A 17926-nucleotide genomic window follows, 5' to 3' on the forward strand; every position below is an offset into this window, starting at 1 on the left:
AGGCGGCGGTTTTCCACCATACCACAACCTCAATATCCCATAGAACGTTAGTCGGTATAAGTTTGAAAATAATGAAGGACCATTCGTCCGTATATTACGTTAGCATGGCTCATCGACGATATATATATTTAAATGTTCCATCAAATCGGCGTAACTCAACGTACATCCAACTATCAGTCTGCGTACATTCCCATTTCCCTTCGCCGCACTTGTGGCCCATTCTCGCGCACAAAACTCGGCCCACCGGTCAGTCTAAAGACGGAAGCCTTCACCTCTTTCTCCCAGTCACCCGTCCGCCGCCTCCGCCACTACTGCCATCTCCCTCGCTCCTCTCCTCCAAAATCGCCGCCCCGTCCTCCAGGCCGGCGCCGCCCCAACCTGCATCCCAGCGCCGCCCCGACCTCATACCCGGCGCCGCCCCGTCCTCCAGACCCCTTGCCGGCGGCCACCCCGTTCCCCGCCCCACTTTGCTCCGCTCCCGAGGCTTAGGGCTCCGGCCGCGCTCCCCTTCCCTCCCCGCATTCCCAATCTCGCCGCCGCCAGCCCGCTTGGCCTCGCCCTCCCCTCTCGCCCAACGGCCGTGTCGGGTTGTCTCGCCGCTTGTGTTGGGCGGGTGCGTGGGGGCGGAGGGGGAGGTGAACCCGGAGGCGGCCGCGGCAGTGGCGGCGGAGAGGGACGAGACCGTGGCGCTGCGCCCGCGAGGGAGCTCGTGGTGGGGTACGCGCTCTCGTCGAAGAAGCCCAAGAGCTTCCTCCAGCCCAAGCTCCGGGGGCTCGCCAGGTATTGCGGTGGGACCACGCCCTCCACCTTGGTTTGGTTCCTGACCTAGGATATTCATTTGCTCTTCCTCTGTCTAATTTTCCCCAAATTGACTTGGTTCCTGACCAAGGGTTTGCGATGTGCGCCTCCGACAATCACTGCCTCCCTCTCTCGGCGGGTGCGAGTCCTCTCCTTCCAAATCCCGTGGTGCCCTGGAGTCCTTGTCGACCCGGCAGCTGGATCAGCGAACTCCGGCTCCAAGCCTCCACCCAGATCTGGATAGATCTCTAGGACCCCAGGTGGTCTAATTTGTGCTCTGCTCTGTTCGACTGAGTGCTTTGTCCTATGTTACTCCTACTGCAGCAGGCTGTGTGGTCTATATCGCGCTCTGCTCTGTTCAATTGAGTGCTTCGTGGTTCGTCAAAAAAAATAAGGATACTGCAAGCTCTGCACACCCATTTGTGCCTCTACTACTGACTACCCATGTTCTGCAATTATATATACTGCTAGCTCCAATAGAATTGCTCTTTATCATGAATGAGATGACAATTCAATGTAATGCTATGTAATATTTCCTACCTGTTTATTCTCTTTTGTTGCGTCTCTCATGTTGAGGTTTAGATGTTTGGCATAATCTAGTGACACACTGATAATACTAATACTGGTAGTAGTAGAAATTTCTTAGACTAATAATGGGGCTGTGGTATAGTGGCTGTATGATTTGCTAAGAATACAAATAAGGATATACATTGTTTCTTAGACTAATACTTTGTGCCCAGATATTAAATAAAATTAAATCTGAAGAAGGATTTGTTTTAATAGGAAACGAAATTCATATTTCAGAACGAAGCAGCTGCATAAATTGTTTTATGCTAAATGGTAGCTGTCTATTTGTTTGCAGGAAGTTTGTGGTGCATTGTGTAAATTCCAATCGGCATGCTGAAGTGGATAATTGGGATGCCACAGTGGAAAAGGTAGAACTATTTTTTGTATGGGAAATTTTTCCAAAAATGCCATAAGTATAATCAATGGAGTATCTATGTACCTGTTACAATTGTTGCATTTCCATTCAGGTTGTCCCATACTGATAGCACGTAATGCTATCTATTGCTGTGGAGATTCAAAACATCACATACTCGTTTGCTTCAATTTTTCAGGTATTTTTCATTGCACAAGCTGCATATCAATAGGTAGTTTTCAGTGATAATTTTAGCAAAAATGATCAAAAAGAAAATATGACAATCATGACCTGCATGCATGAGCTGAGATCCAACACATTTTGGCTAGAGTTGCTTGGTGTTCAGTGTTCAATATTCTAGCATACTGCAAATGTGTATGCAGTAAAATCTTAGTAATGTGTATGCAATAAAATCTTAGTTGCATTGCAAAGGGCACTCGGTTCTATCATTGCATTGCAAGGGAAGTGATATTTTCTTCCACCACTGCTATCCACATTCGCTAAGCACTAACTTGATGTCTTCTTGCTAATTATTTTTTCTAGGCTTTTAGTATGCATATCTCTAAATGTGTCACCTTATAGCAGCTAAAGTTCGAGTAAATGGTCTTTCTGTTTATGTCATTGATTTTCAGAATTGAGTGCCATGGATACTACTGTCAGAATGCAAATTTGGTAGATTTCAGAATTGACATAAGATATGACTTGCTATATTGTTTTCTTATCTGTGATTTCATTTCTTCACAAATTATTTGCAAGTTCTTTCCTTCAATTCAGTAATGGTTGCAAGTTTTCAGGAATATTTCAATGTCCTATTCGAACTATGAATAGCACATAAGCTGGACTAGAGGCCTATAAACACATGGTTTCCAAATTCTTTCACTGCTCAATCAGCTAGCAGGTTTGTGCCCTTTAACTTCCAGTTAATTCATCAATACATGCTACTGAGAAAAGATTCACTGCAATGTTTATCTGATTTCTGAGAAAACATGAGAAGGCTGCTCGTATTTGTTATGTGCCTACATGAATGAATAAAAGCTTGTATTATTAGGAGGGCATAAAAGGCTAAATCTACACATGCATAGGAAATACAACAATCAAAATAATTTAATGAAATTGGGAAACTCTAATGAGCAAGAATCTGTTGCCTTTTGAAACTGTAGCTATGTTTAACTGATTACTTGAATTTTCTGTTGCTCGTAGTTCTCCATGGAACAGTTGGGAAATTGGAGCTGAGAAATGCTTGAGGTAAAGTCTTTTTGAATTTGTTTCTACTCTTTAGAGTCCTTAGCATTTTACATCTTTATATGGTTCTACCCAGTGATAGCAAAAGTTTCTGTTGGCCTAAATTTCTAACATGGATAGTTGCAACTTTGCTCGTATGATTGTAGACAGTGCTGAGTTAGTAGATGAGGGCTCTATTGCTGAGCTTTTCCTCAAAAGATTCACTGCAATATCATTTTCTAGGTAGCAGGGTAACATATACAAGATGCTTAAAAATTTGTTCACACTGTTGCTCGTACAATGTAGAGATCATTGTATTTGTTTTATTCTCAAAGCCAATGTTTGTAGAATGTTGCTGATTGCATACCAATGTTGAGTTTCAGGAACTTCATGGTGGTGCCAGGCAGCAGCTTATCGACAACAAGGTGATCAAAGGGCTGATCCAGTGTTTGATTTGTTTTTGATTATCTGAAGATGGCTTTATTGTTTTGGAGGCAAACAATCCAAATATGTAGCTAGGATGTGTATGATTGATGGACATCATGAGCTACTGATGTTGTTATGTGGCTACATGAATTGAATGAAAGCTTTTATAGCTAATGTGGTCACTTGCTTTGCGATGCATGTGTGTACATGGATATTACATTAATCTTTGTTTTGGATTTTTTTTATATATCTAAACGACCCTGTTGGTCGTTATAAACTCCTAAGAGCGTTGAACTGTTGGTCGGTATAAACTTATACTGATGCCACTTATAATGACTTACAGCTTGCCACTTATAATGACTTACAGCTGGGGTCGGTCAACTCTATACCGACCGATGATTCGTCCTTACAATGACTTACACTGACTACAACGAAGTTGGCCCTGATGGGTTGTGGTATAGTGTTCCCTGGTTTGCTTTTCCTGGTTTTGCATCCTATGTGCTGGTTCAAGTGGGGGGAGCTCTATACCGACCGATGATTCGTCCTTACAACGACTTACACTGACTACAACGAAGTTGGCCCTGATGGGCTGTGGTATAGTGTTCCCTGGTTTGCTTTTCCTGGTTTTGCATCCTATGTGCTGGTTCAAGTGGGGGGAGCTGGTTTTTCTTTTTCTTCCATTTTCTACTGGTTCATTGTGACGGATAAGAATTTGATGGCAGAATCATTGCTCCCCCACCTCTTCTCCTTCCCCTCCTCACCCTCCCTCTCTCTCTCTCTCTCTGCCAGATTTGGTCGGCCCCTACTCCCTCTCCCTCGGCTCCTCCTCCCTCTCCCCCGACCGAGGCGGGCGCAGGCCGTGAGGTGCGGTTGAGGCGGCTCGGGCGTTGCTAGGGCCAAGGCGGCGCGGGTGGCCGGGGCCGAGGTCGGGCGGCCGGGGCGGGCTCTTTGCCCCTGGCACCTCTAACTCCTCCACCATGGGATGCGGCCGCGTCCACCACCAACGCAGATGGGTGAAGGAAGATCCCGTCGGCACCGCATCTTCTTCTTCTGCTCATGCAGGCATCTGCAGCCTCATGCTCCTTCGATCGCTTCAGCGAAGGGGACGCAGAGGAGGAGGCCATAGGACTGGGCTCCTCCACCATGGGATACGGCCGCGCCCACCACTGACGCAAATGGGTGAAGGAAGATCCCGCCGGCACCGCATCTTCTTCTTCTGCTCCCGTAGGCATCTGCAGCCTCCTGCTCCTTCGATCGCTTTGGCGAAGGGGATGCAGAGGAAGAGGCCATAGGACCCGGAGGGCAGATGGGGGTGGAGGATGGAAGAGGCGCGGCCGGGTGGAGGATGAGGTGCGAGCGGAGAAGATGGCTCCGTCTCAATGTTGTAGATCTCGCGGATGGCGTCGTGAGCTTCCGCTACAACTTGTCGAAGAACTTGGGGTCGGTCTCCACGCGGTGCCAAAAGGGCTCGATCTTCGTCCCGCGCTTCTATTTATACTGGTACAGCATAAGAACGCGACCTCGATTCCGATCCAAGTCGGCGAAGACATCGATCCCGACACGCCCGGCCTCAATTCCGATCCGAGTCGGTGGCAACCTCGATTCCAAATCGGTGAGGACTTATGCAACATTGAGGGGCCGCCGCCACTGGCGCCAGGTCTCGGTGCCGTGGCTGCCGCCATGGTGAGGGTAGAGAGGGAGGGAAGGGGAAGAAGGAGTCGTGGGCGAGAAGACAGAGGCGGCTAGACATATGGGAGGGAGCCGTGGCAGCGGCAGACGAATGAGAGAAATGGAATGGGAAACGGAAGGGGAGGTGGACGGGCGAAGGAGAAGACGTGCGGTGCGGACAGGTCTGTGTACAGAAAACAGATTAATGAATATGAACCCACATGTCTGTGTACTAATTAATAATTAGGCTCACATGTCAACGAGATTAAGTTGGACCAAACAAAAAAAAGTGGGCAGAAGCGTTCCTCGCTTTAATAATAGATTTAATTTAGGTCCCGTTTGGATACTCCTTGTTAAAGTTTAGCACCTGTCACATCGAATGTTGGATGATAATTAGGAGTATTAAACATAGATTAATTACAAAACTAATTGCACAGATGGAGTCTAATTCGCGAGACGAATCTATTAAGCCTAATTAGTCCATGATTTGACAATGTGGTGCTACAGTAACCATTTGCTAATGATGAATTAATTAGGCTTAATAGATTCGTCTCGCGAATTAGCACAGGGTTCTGCAATTAGTTTTATAATTAGCTCATGATCAGTCCTCTTAATTAGCATCCGAACATTCAATGTGACGCTGCTAAAGTTTAGCACCTAGTATCCAAACACCCCTTTAATTAAAATAGGTATATATATATATATATAAGTAGGTAAGATAAGATAAGATATTTTTGGATGTGCATTTATAATCAACCAATGAGTAGGCTAAGCTACACGGCGTGCATGATCAGCAAGCAGGTTAATAAAATCAACTCGGAGTAAGCTACAGGATTTTGTGGTACAATCAATGTCATCACGCGGCACGAGCGCGTGCGACTGAAAGCTACCCTTTTTGATTTCCTACGACTTTAATAATAAGTTTAATTTAATTTAATTAATTCAATTAATAATAGGTATATATATAAGTAGGTAAGATAAGATAAGATATTTTTGGATGTGCATTTGTAATCAACCAATGAGTAGGCTAAGCTACACGGCGTGCATGATCTGCAAGCAGGTTAATAAAATCAACTCGGAGAATCGACATGACTTTGTGGTACAATCAATGTTATTATGCGGCACGAGCGCGCGCGACTGAAAGCTACCCTTTTTTATTTCCTACGGGATACGCCTGCACTTCTTTATTCCTAGCTGACATATAACCCGGGATCGAAAAGGAAGCAACGGAGGGGCGGATGAGACGCCTGGAATTGGATTATCCCTCCTCTGCTCCAGAGTCAATCGTCATATGCAGTTGCTGCAAACATAACGAGCAGAGGAAAAGTATGGCATAAAGGAATTCAGGCAAAGCAAGAAAGCACATGCGTATATAGATAAAACGAACCAACGAACAAGCAGAAAAGTTAGAGAGAGAGAGAGAGAGAGAGAGAGAGACCAGAAGGATAAGTATTAATAGGGCCTCCGGCACTGGTCCCGGCGAAATGGCACGAACAAGGTTCCCCGGAAAACTCTGCTGCGCCACCTTCTTCTTCTTCTTGCTCTGCTGCTCCTATGCTTCCCGGCCGTCGCGCCCTCCCATCTCCAACAGCAGCGGCGGCGGCGCGATCACCCATCTCCCTGGCTTCCAGGGCCCCCTCCCCTTCCACCTCCAGACAGGGTACGCATACTAGTAGTAGCTTGTTTGCTCTCCCTGCTTCCATATGAACTTGACCTCCATGTCTGCAGGTACGTGGAGGTGGACCAGAGCAATGGCGTCCGCCTCTTCTACTACTTCGTCCGCTCCGAGCGCAGCCCGGCCGACGACCCTCTCATGCTCTGGCTCACCGGCGGCCCCGGGTGCTCCGTCCTCAGCGGCCTCGCCTACGAGATCGGTATGCACGCCACGACCAGTGATCCATCCAGCTATTCTTCGTTTTCGCCAACACAATTGCAGTTTGCTCCTCTCAGTGTTAGCTTTTGCCATGCTCTGCGCTTCGATGCATACGAGGGTATCCCGCTTGTTTCTCCAGTAGATATGCCAAGCTTGTCCTTTTCATATGTAGCCATACAATGGTAGTCTAAACTACGTTGTCGTTTGCTTCTTTTGCCACCGTCATGCCTTGGTACTTGCTATCGTTATCTTGTTCATTTCGTTCAATGGAAAAAAAGTAAGACGAGAATATGTGTACATTATTATCACACTACTTTTGCAGGCCCTCTCAGCTTCGACATTAAGGGCAATGTCGACGGCTTCCCTAAGTTGATGTACAATCAAGATTCATGGACCAAGGTTAGTACTTCACCTCTCAATCTTTCAAACTCCGTGTAGCTGGCAAAATGCAACATCTTATATATTGCTCCTTCAAACTCTTTTGCACAATCCAGGTGAGCAATGTCATTTTTCTTGATTCTCCAGTTGGTGCTGGATTTTCATATTCCGACACGGACCGAGGATACGTGTCAAGTGATACCAAAGCTGTCAACCAAATTCTCATCTTCCTCAGAAAGGTCACATCTCTTGCAATTAATTTTATTTTTCAATGATCAGAAACCTTAATTGTTAAGCATGTATGCATTGTTCTACTGTAATTAATTTTGCAGTGGTTTGAAGAGCATCCAGAGTTCTTGTCAAATCCTCTATATATCGCCGGTGATTCGTACTCTGGCAAGATAGTGCCAACCGTCGCCTCTGAAATCGCCAGGGGTAACTTATCATGCCTTCAGGGTTTCTGTTGATTTTGTTCCCCTTTTGTGCACACCCATGTCTCTTTCTCAATGCATTTTTTCTCTACAATAACTTAGTTACATAGTAACTTTTCAGGTAAAGAAGGTGGCCATGAACTAAATTTCAATCTAAAGGTTTGAGCATTGTAGTACAATTAGCTGGGCATAATAGCTCTCAACATAAAGCTTACATAATGTTTTTCGCTATCATGTTCAGGGCTACCTCGTAGGCAATCCAGTCACAGATTCTAACTTTGATGATCCATCCAAAATTCCATTTGCTCATGGGATGGGTATCATATCGGACGAAATATATGAGGTGAGAATGGACAAAATTAATCGAACAGCATCATATGGTACCGTTGGGTTTCTAAGACTGAATTTAACACAACTTTTACTATGCAAATTTTAGTAGAGCTTACTGCTCGGATCTTTGTTGTATGACCTCAAGTGTCAAACTAAATAGAACATTCTGGCAATAAAACTGTTTGCAGTGGAATGGTATAACGGCAAATGGTTGATAGTGTTGTCCCTGTTTAATTGTTTATTTACTTGCTTCTTGCTATTTTCAGTCATACAAGAAGAGCTGCAGTGTTGGCGACAACAGCCACCAAAGCATTGAGTGCATCAACAGCCTTTACGCCATACAAGAGGCACATATATTTCTTGTTTCCAAGCATGACATTTCTATTCACATCTCCAACGATACTGCTACAGAGTGACTGACAAATTAAATGGTTTATTTTTCAAAGTGCCTCAAAGGCATATGCCCGAACCATGTTCTGGAGCCCGTCTGCGCTTTTGCGAGTCCTCATGCTCACAAGATGGAGACGAAGCCAAACCTAAATTCAGGCCCGAGGGAGATGCTCCAGCTCCAGGAGTATACTGCAGATGCACAGCTTAACTTGTCTGAGATTTCATTGCAGTGCAGAGTCAGTGACCAAATGTGCTCTCCCTTTTCTCTTCAATTTAGTACTTGGTGCATTTTTGCTTATATGCGACTTTCAAGAGATCTTATCTGACGTCTCAAAATTATCACACCATTCTTGGCACTTGGCAGACTGCAGGATACATAATGTCCAGCGTATGGGCAAACAATGCCTCAGTAAGAGAGGCTCTTGGTATTCACAAGGTTTGATAGCCTAAACTGATTCTAAATAAATGCAGCACACTCTCTGTTACAATATGTTTAGATGTGCTACCGCTCAACGATAATCTTCATAACATTTAACATGACCCTAAATCATTTCAAACAGAACTATCCCACCCTTTGATAATCTAAAAAAGGTAACCCTTCAACACTGCAACACAGGGCACGGTTCCTTCATGGTCAAGGTGCAACTACTCCATACCTTATACTAGTGACATTCCAAGTACGGTGAAGTACCATCTGGACGTGACCACTAAGGACTACAGGAGCCTTGTTTACAGTGGCGATCATGACATGATTATACCTCATATCGGCACGCAAGCCTGGATTAAGTCCCTTAATTTCTCTATTATGGATCACTGGAGGCCATGGTTTGTCGATGGGCAAGTTGCAGGGTGAGTCCACATTACAGTAATTGGTCTAGAAACACAATTACATGGTACTCAGACAGGCTACTGTCTGAACATCGAACCACCTGCTTAAGAAAAAAAAGTAGTTTTTTTTTCCCCTAAAGATTTGTTCCCAAAAAACTCAGTTATGCAATAGCCTGTTGACCAGATAAACTTTTTATGCAGATTTACAAGGTCATACTCTAATAACCTTACATTCGCAACTGTGAAGGTAAGAAAGACACATGTATCTTCAATTATCAATCTATCCATTGATCAGCAGGAAACCTTTTTCCTGTTTTGTTGTGTCAGCATGAAGATTACTGTCTCATACCAGCCAGGAAGATAGATCCTGATACATTTCGCTGTATATCATCATAGGGTGGTGGGCATACTGCTCCGGAGTACATGCCAAGGCAGTGCTTTGCTATGTTTGCACGGTGGATTTCTGGTGATCCCCTTTGATGCCCTACATTCGAGCTTCAAGCTTCGTTAATTAGTTACTCGGTGCATTACATTGCAAGAGAAATGCATTGGTTGGTATAGAGTTTTGCAAGCAAGCTGGTGTACAAAGGAACAATGAAAAGAAATGTTTAAGGAAGCCTGGTTTATAATGCAAATTCATCTTAGGTATGTATCATTTTATTCATCCTAGTGATGGCTGAAAAACCTCCCGAGGTGTGAAAAATAAAAAATCTCACTGAAAAAGAAAGGAAAAGACCTCAGCCATCTATAAATATTGATAGGTGAAGAAAAGAAAAGATGCCAACCATCTGTTTGCTTTGTCGAACGTGACGAAGTGTCGAAGTCGAAGTGGTGGTCTTTTAACCATTGTTTCACACAGACTCCATCAATGGCAATATAAACTGAGATCCTGAGATCCACATCACGAACACAGCCACAATTTCGACTATTATATCCAAAATTTGTGTTGCGCATGTTTCATTAAGAGAAAGAAGCAATAGTACAATGACAAGGATCTTGAAGCGCAGGTAGCAGAGGACACCTCACATGGTTGCACACATGACAACACTACAAACACAGAGCACAGAAACAACCTGCTGCCACACAACGCATGAAACTACAAGCCTGACGGAATGGATCACCAAGCACGTAGGCGCAACCCTGGCTGAGGGTCCAGCACCCAAGCTGGACATTCAAACCAGAACCTCTCTAGCGTCGAAGATCTACCAACTTGGTAAATGGTGGGCCAAATTATAAACCAGAAGGTCCATAAGTTTGCATGGGCTTGGGCTGAAACAGTATAGAAAAAAAGACATAGCACATCAACAATCAGCCCAAAACACAGAGAGAAGGTGGAAAAAGGCAACACAAATCGCAAAGAACTTCACGGCCGTCCAAAATTTGGCTGATGAGATGCATAAAAATTGGACTCTTTGCAAATAGATAGAAACTCTGTTAAAAGAAAGGTTCCACGAAACAAGTACTCCCTGTTCTAAATTGTAGGTCGTTTTGGCTTTTCTAGTTCATAGATATTATTATACAATGCATAACAATATCTATGAATCCAAACATGTATGAATGCATAATAATATTTATGAACCTAGAAAAATCAAAACGATCTACAATTTGAAACGAAGGAGTAGTTAGCATGAAAAATCTAGATCACTATATGGGATATGCGTTCTCCAATTCTGAAACACAGTAAAGAGAGGGAATGGAGGGAATCCTGTAAAGAAAATCGGAGGCGACAGACGGATGGCCCATTGGTAATGCGGCAGTCACGTGCTCCCATGTGAATACCATGAGCTTCATCGTGTTGGTAAAAGAAAGTTGAGACCTTTTTCTATTTTGCTGAGAGCTGAGCTTTCGTGACGTGTTTCTGACCTGAAGCAAGGTGGACTTTACATAGCAAAGCAACAGTAATCCGCCAATTATATATAAAAAGTCAGTCGCGTTGGATCGTTGACCTGTCAAAGTCAACGCTGCACAGTAGTCTACGCCGTTGGTGTTTGACCGGTATGAAGAAAGGGACACGTTTGGGATCTGGAAATCCAAGGGCCAGACGAGGCGTATCGAAGACCAGAAAACAGAGTGATTTCCTGGCACCTTCTCTTTCTCATAGCAGATGATGATCACTCTGTTTTGCTTTTGCTCTGTTTCGGCCGAGACCAGGCAGAAATATGAGTTTCTTTCTTCCATTCCATCAGGGGGAACATCCTTTTTCTTAAAAAAGCCCCCAACAGGGGAACTCGATCTGCAGTTGCTGCAGTAGTACGCAGTAACTAGTAGTGGTAATTTCTATAAACGAACAGCAGGGGAATTCACATTCACATCTGGCTGGAATGGCCAGCTGATCGACTAGTCGTCCTGGACGCAGAAGATGGTGGGCTTGACGGGGTCGGTGATCTCGACGGACCCCTCGAGCATCTTGGCCACCTTCCCCATGGAGGGCCTCATCTCGGCGCGGTCCTGCAGGCACCACATGGCGGTCTTGACCATGCGCTCGACGGTGGCGACGCTGGCGGCGTCGTCGTAGGAGGCGGCGATGCGCGGGTCGATGATGTCGTCGATGCGGCGCTCCACGTAGACCTTCTCGTACGCCCACTTGGGGAAGTACCAGTCCTCGCTGCCCACCGACTCCTGCCGGAACCCGTAGTTGCGGCGGCCGGAGACGATCTCGAGCAGCACCATGCCGAAGCTGTAGACGTCGGCCTTGGCCGTGATGGGCTCCCGGTGGATGACCCACTCGGGGGCCATGTACCCGCGGGTGCCCCGGATCCGGGACATGGTCACCTTGTCGCGCTTGCTCGTCAGCTTGGACAGCCCGAAGTCGGACACCTTGGGGCAGAAGTCGTCCTCCAGCAGGATGTTCTCCGGCTTGATGTCGCAGTGGAGCACCCACTCCAGGCACTCCTCGTGGAGGTACGCGATGGCGCGGGCCACGCCCAGGGCGATGCGGTAGCGGGTGTGGAGGTCAAGCAATGGCTGCTGCTGCTGTTGCTCCGACGAGGAGGAGTTGTCGTTCTCCTCTCCGGCAGCAGCAGCGCCGCCGCCGCCACCAGCGAAGAGGTACTTGTCGAGCGAGCCGTTGGGCACGTACTCGTAGACGAGCATCCGCTGGTCCCGGTCGGCGCAGAACCCCCACATGCGGACCAGGTTGAGGTGGTGCATCCGGGCGATGATGGTCACCTCCGCCCAGAACTCCGCCTCGCCGCCGCCCACGCTGTGCAGCTGCTTCACCGCCACGGCGCGCCGGTCGGGGAGCTCGCCGCGGTACACCGTCCCGTACGCCCCGCGCCCCACCACGTCGGAGAAGTCCTTCGTCGCCGCCTTCAGCTCCGCGTGCGAGAACCGCCGGGGCCCGCCGGCGGGGAGGTACTCCAGCCCCAGCGTCCGCGCCATCTCCCGGTACTGCGAGTACTTGCGCAGGAACGCCCAGAACGACAGCACCCCGGCCAGGAGCTCCACCGCGAACAGCGCCGTGATGATGGCCACGTTCCGGATCGTCGTCTTCGCCTGCTTCGGCGGCACCGGTAGCGCCAGCCGCACCGGGCACACCGTCTGGATCATGTCCGTCATCCCCGTGAACGGGTTGCTGTCGTTGTCCGAGGACACCACCCGCAGGTACGTCGACATCTCCGTCGCCGGGGACCAGTACCCGTCCACCAGCCGATTGTACTGGAGGCACGTCCGGTCGCCGCCGAATTTGTACCCGAACGCCACGCAGCCCGCGTCCTGCCGGCAGATTCTCTCGCATTCCGCGAGGTTCTGCGGCGTCTGCTTCTTCATCCAGGGGCCAGAGTCCGACAGCGTGTTGAGCGCGCCGCCGGAGAAGGAGATGAAGTCCATCCGGACGAACTTGTCGTCGTTGCCCCTGCCGGTGTAGTTCTGCTTCGGCGCGCAGGGGCCGTCCGCGGTAGCGTTGCGGTACCCCGGCGGGCAGACGCAGCTGACGCTGTCGGCGCCGACGGGGACGCAGATCCTGCTGGCATTGCAGGTGCCCCGGATGGTGCAGAGCTCCTGCACGAGCTGCCACACCACGTTCCACCGCCGGGTCTTGGGCAGCAGGCTGTAGAGCCGCAGGTTGCCGTCGTCGTCGAGCGTGAGCCGCCGCACCCGTTTGCTGGTGCCTTGGTCCGAGGCGATGAGCTGCCCGTTCCCGCCGCTCAGGAGGAGCTTGCCGTCGTTGGTGAGGTTGAGCAGGGAGCCGCCGCCGCTGATGTTGGCGTACATCAGGTTGCCGTACTGCAGCGTGGCGGACTTGACGAGCGTGTAGCGGCCGTTGGCGGACTGGAGCGTCCTGTTGGCGCTGCCTCCCCCTGGTATGGCCTGCCCCGCCATGAGCGTGTTGATTGGCTCGGAGAAGCTCGACCAGGCCGCGCCGTAGACGAGACTCCCCGAGTCGTTGAGCTGCAGAACCGCCGTGCCCGTGGAGGAATTCATGGCAGGGGACCAGATGGCGGTGTTGTTCCCGCCGGCAGTCCAGGCGAGCCGGCCCGAAGCGTCGACGGCGAGCGCGGAGGTGCCGTCGGCCACGACGGCATCGATGGGGGAGGAGTCGGCGGATTTGTGGGCGTACCAGATGACGGCCCTGTCGGTGGAGTTGGCGCCGACGACCCAGACGGCGAAGCGGTAACTGGGCGGAGCGGGCGGAGCGGAGCTCGCCGCCACGAACCCGGCGGCGAAGTCCCCTTGCGGCGAGACGAGGGTGCGGTTGCTGTCGGCGGGGCGCCAGGCCGTGTCGTTGGCGGAGAAAGAGGGCATCCGCTGCGCGGCAGCGAGGAGCGGGACGAGCAGGATGAGGCAGAGGAAGGGGAGGGACGCCATGGCCGGTGCCCGCGCAGGAGCCGCTGGGCTGGGCTAGTCGGAGGAGAGGAGAGTCCCTGCGCTGCGAATCGAGCAGCAGCCAGGACTGCCCCCTCTTCTCCTCCGCGATCTGGTGTGGATTGGAAATCAATGGCGATTACCAGACGAAGACAACGACTGGGCGAAGCGGCTGCTAATTGCTCCAGTAAACTAATTGCTCCAGGTCCATTCCACCGCAATCACATCATCCTATGAGGATTGCAAAGGAGACCACATACTGGCAGGTCAGTCCAGTCTTCCCTTCCCCTTGTTCCATTCCGGTACTGCTCATGGCGTGCCCCGAGCGGCAATCCCCCGTGTCATTGTCATTGTCATGTCATGTGGGCCCAAAGAAGGGATCAGATCGGAGCTTCCCTCCCTGTCTATCGTCGGTGGACAGTGGACTTGTCCAAAGACAAAAGAACAGCCATGGTGGTGGCCCATGGCGGCCGGGGGTGGGGAAGACCGAAGACTTTGACTTGCATGTTCATTTTCAGAGTTCACGATTCTCACGAACCGGTTTGCAAATACTCACGTCGCTCCTCAAGTTGGATTGCATTACTTGCAGGAAACCCGTGGGTTTTCGCCATGGTTCAGCTTCGATTCCAGTAATCTTCTCGACTGCTCTCGTACAAACAAATCGATTACCATTTCTTTAAGAAAAGAGTGTTTAATTAGTTATATTGGAAGAAGTCCATAGTATTACTATAAAATAATTCACTTTTTTCTTTAGATATTTCAGTTAGTCCAATCTACCTTACAATAAGATTTATCTTCTTTTTTCCCCCTCAAGTCATAACTGAGTCTAAATTGTAAAAATTATTAAAAAAATTATTTTCATAGGTTCTAATATTAATTATTTTTAGATATAAAACTTGCAAAAAGTAATGATAAGAATTATTAAAAGTATTTTTCTAACGTAGGATGTCACTTAACATCACCCTACAAATTTTAAAGTAAACAAACCGAACTTGTATACGAAGAAATGAAAATGACAAAATCTCAGTACGATTCATATTGAACCAACTAAAATTGTTTCTAGGTAGAGAAGAAGATGGTTACGTTAAGCCAAAATTTTCTTCGGAGGGTCAAACAAACAGGGTCGATTGTTTTAGAAAGTGAAAATAACCTTTTCCTTGGTTACTTTGCCATCTGGACAATCCCTTTCTTAGGCAAAAGAAGAAAGATTCGTCTGTAGTTTGCTTAGACATTTTTGCCCAATCTGCACCTGATTTTTGGAGCCTTGGATCAACCCAATGGCTCATATGTGTCCAAATCCCTAATTTGTGAGCACTCAAGTTATTTAGAAAGAATTTGGGTGTTTTCTTAGTGTATAAATTTAATGTCTGAATTGAACTGTTGCAAAATTCAAGTATTTTAGGGGAGTTTAGCACATGGACTTGTTTCATTATAACATAACTGAAACTTCAATGTAAATTGACTGAAAACGTACGTGTGAACAAAAGTTTATTAGGTGCCAGAAATTTAAAAGTACGTGTGTTTCCCTCCTATTTATGTACTCGGGGATAGAAAAAAGAGGGAGTGTCTAGCCATCTTCCGAGTGATTTGTCTGTTGGCAATCAACCACCTTTTAGACCAATACCATAATGACACGTCATATGGGCACGCGAAGGGTGAAACTGAGGCCTTGTTTAGTTATCAAAATTGGGAGTGCTACAGAATTTATTTCCAACCGAATTTGCTGTGCTGTTCAGATCTGTTGTCAGAAGGTAAGTCACGTCTCTTCCACCCTCTCTTCTGAAAGCAAATCTATCACCAAGGCCGATTTCGGATCATAGCTTTCAGGGGCAGGTAATGACTTTCGTGCAAATACCTACTAGTGCTAGAATATTGAACCTCCCGTCCATTACATGGAACTATTATCGGTATATCTATTGGTTATTCACTTCTAAAACAATACAGGACACCGTTGCAAGTGAAGATGCAAAAAACAAAAGAACAATGTGACAACTTCCCAACTGTCTCCTAATTGCGAGAAGATTGTTAACTATGTTGAAGAAAGGCTCAACTGGAAAGGTATAGGACTTGCACTTAATAACTGAATTATCATGGATAAGTTGGCATAGTTCGTCAATGACCTGAAAGAAAAATGTACAGTCAACAATGTTTACCTCAAATAGACAAGTGAAGAAAAAAAGAAAGATAAAGATAGACAAAAAAAAATAGGGGAGAAAATGGAGATTTACTGCTTTGAGTACAATGAATTTACCTCTACTGGCAGGTAATCACCATATAACAGCACAAGTGTTTCTTTGGTTTTCTTGACATAAAAAAAAAGTGTTTCTCGAGAAGCCTTTTGTTTTCATGCTCCCTCCGTCGAAGAACCTGCTCTGCTTTGTGGAATAACCCATACCAAATGAAAGCAGAAGCATATGAACAAAAATTAAATGAGCAATTGAAAGGAATAGCCTGAGGGTATAAACGACCTAGAAAATGTTTTACTGAGCAGTTCAAAAGAACATGTTATGTGCAAGCGGATAAAAAAACAATTTGGAAAAAAGGTATATTCGAAAAAATGTACATATCTATGTTTTACAGAATGCAACAAATTCCTCCATCAAGTTTATGCGTCCAGTTGAAAGTATATCCTGCTAAAAGAATACCTATAAATTACAGATGATTGAAATTGAACTGAAAAATAAAAAAGGTTAATGATAAAAGGAGGGAATACAATGTTATTAGGTTGCAGGTTTTCGGATTCGGGAGGGCTGTCCACATGCTCAACTCCAGTAGTGTTAGCAGGCAAAACACGGCCCGTGCAGTTCTTCCTTTTGAATGATATCTATTTGGACATGAACACAATTGGTCGGTGCCTCAGTGGCCCCAAAAACCACAATTAAACATATGAGGATCGCCTGTAAATAAAGCAGTAGTGCTTGCAACTATTTAGTTCTTGATTCAGCATAACATCTAAAGAAGCTTATGCAAAAAACAAAAATAATTATCATTGCATGCCTTCCTCAAAACAACAATGTTAACAAGTCACATAAAAAAGAGAATCCTGCAGTTCATAGAATATAGCATTACTAGCAAAAAAGTAGTAGTAATAGTGGCGCAACAACCACACTTGAAAACACGCTTTCTCTTTAGGGTAACATTCTAGCTAGCTCTCTAAAATAACATAGCCGATCTGATGCACAGATAAGGTGCCAGTGAACTAAATATATGGGTGTCAAAGCTGACGGATCTTGTTGAACACCGCCAGCGCCCTGGGACTGCAACAACAAGGCCTGCTCCTGACCACTACTTAACACAGAATCCCGCGAGGGGCGTTGTCATCCATTGTGAAAAAGTCATAAACAAAACAAAAAATGAACTTAAAACAAAGGAGGCCCTAAAAGTTGTGCGGGGGGAGCAGTACTACATCTGGAGAAGCCACACATAGGTTAATAGCACGATACGAGAAGAGAGGAACAGCTAATTCCCCTTCCCCGAAATCCCCCATCAACCCTGACTATGAAGAGCTGCCCCTAAAACCAAATTTGATAATCACCACACTACCACATGCACCCATATCTCAAAATTAGTTGAACGAATCAGATGAGAAATTAATGGATTAAAGCAAATGCAAAATGAAGGGGACTTGAGGCCACCTGGTGCGGGAGGGACGATTGCGCTGCTCCAGGTTGAACGGAGCAAGAGGGGAGAGAACAACCTAACCTTTGCTGGCATCGCAATCCATAGAAATCACCGCCCCCACGACGTCTCGCATCCCCGCCGCACGCCGTCTCCCGTCGTCGCTCGCCATCGACGGCGCGGCGAGCTCTACGAAGAGGGATGCACCTACCCCAAGCACGACCACAACTATTATGGCACTAA

At 47.1% G+C, this 17926-nt stretch overlaps 2 protein-coding genes and 2 long non-coding RNA genes across 6 annotated transcripts; 2 read left to right on the plus strand and 2 right to left on the minus strand.

The window, feature by feature from the left end:
- Nucleotides 1–273: 273 nt before the first annotated feature.
- On the plus strand, nt 274–3642 carry LOC101781335. 3 transcript variants are annotated; one of them, XR_001163106.2, is made up of 7 exons: nt 274–780; nt 890–1061; nt 1661–1733; nt 1833–1916; nt 2512–2615; nt 2918–2962; nt 3322–3642. It is a non-coding gene; the product is annotated as an uncharacterized LOC101781335 (long non-coding RNA). The 3 variants fall into 3 exon arrangements; XR_215893.2 differs by having other exon boundaries at nt 275–788; nt 890–1058; XR_001163105.2 differs by having other exon boundaries at nt 275–780; nt 890–1058.
- A 2758-nt stretch (nt 3643–6400) lies between these two features.
- LOC101781593 (serine carboxypeptidase-like 18) lies at nt 6401–9917 on the plus strand. Its single transcript, XM_004983440.3, has 13 exons — nt 6401–6692; nt 6761–6906; nt 7228–7304; nt 7400–7522; nt 7616–7718; nt 7836–7873; nt 7956–8057; nt 8311–8391; nt 8491–8670; nt 8799–8870; nt 9051–9283; nt 9464–9509; nt 9659–9917. The coding sequence occupies exons 1-13, from the start codon at nt 6517–6519 to the stop codon at nt 9740–9742; spliced, it is 1461 nt and encodes a 486-aa protein (XP_004983497.1). The 5' UTR covers nt 6401–6516; the 3' UTR covers nt 9743–9917.
- A 1460-nt stretch (nt 9918–11377) lies between these two features.
- Nucleotides 11378–14356, minus strand: LOC101782005 (G-type lectin S-receptor-like serine/threonine-protein kinase At1g34300). Its single transcript, XM_004983441.4, has one exon. It carries the CDS (start codon nt 14066–14068, stop codon nt 11600–11602), a length of 2469 nt encoding a protein of 822 aa, XP_004983498.1. The 5' UTR covers nt 14069–14356; the 3' UTR covers nt 11378–11599.
- A 1363-nt stretch (nt 14357–15719) lies between these two features.
- On the minus strand, nt 15720–17920 carry LOC111255787. Its single transcript, XR_002675742.1, has 2 exons — nt 16317–17920; nt 15720–16185 (listed from the first exon to the last, which is right to left on the minus strand). It is a non-coding gene; the product is annotated as an uncharacterized LOC111255787 (long non-coding RNA).
- Between the last annotated feature and the right edge of the window lie 6 nt (nt 17921–17926).

Source organism: Setaria italica, chromosome IX, assembly GCF_000263155.2.
Source record: "Setaria italica strain Yugu1 chromosome IX, Setaria_italica_v2.0, whole genome shotgun sequence".
In the NCBI taxonomy this organism is placed as follows: Eukaryota; Viridiplantae; Streptophyta; class Magnoliopsida; order Poales; family Poaceae; genus Setaria; species Setaria italica.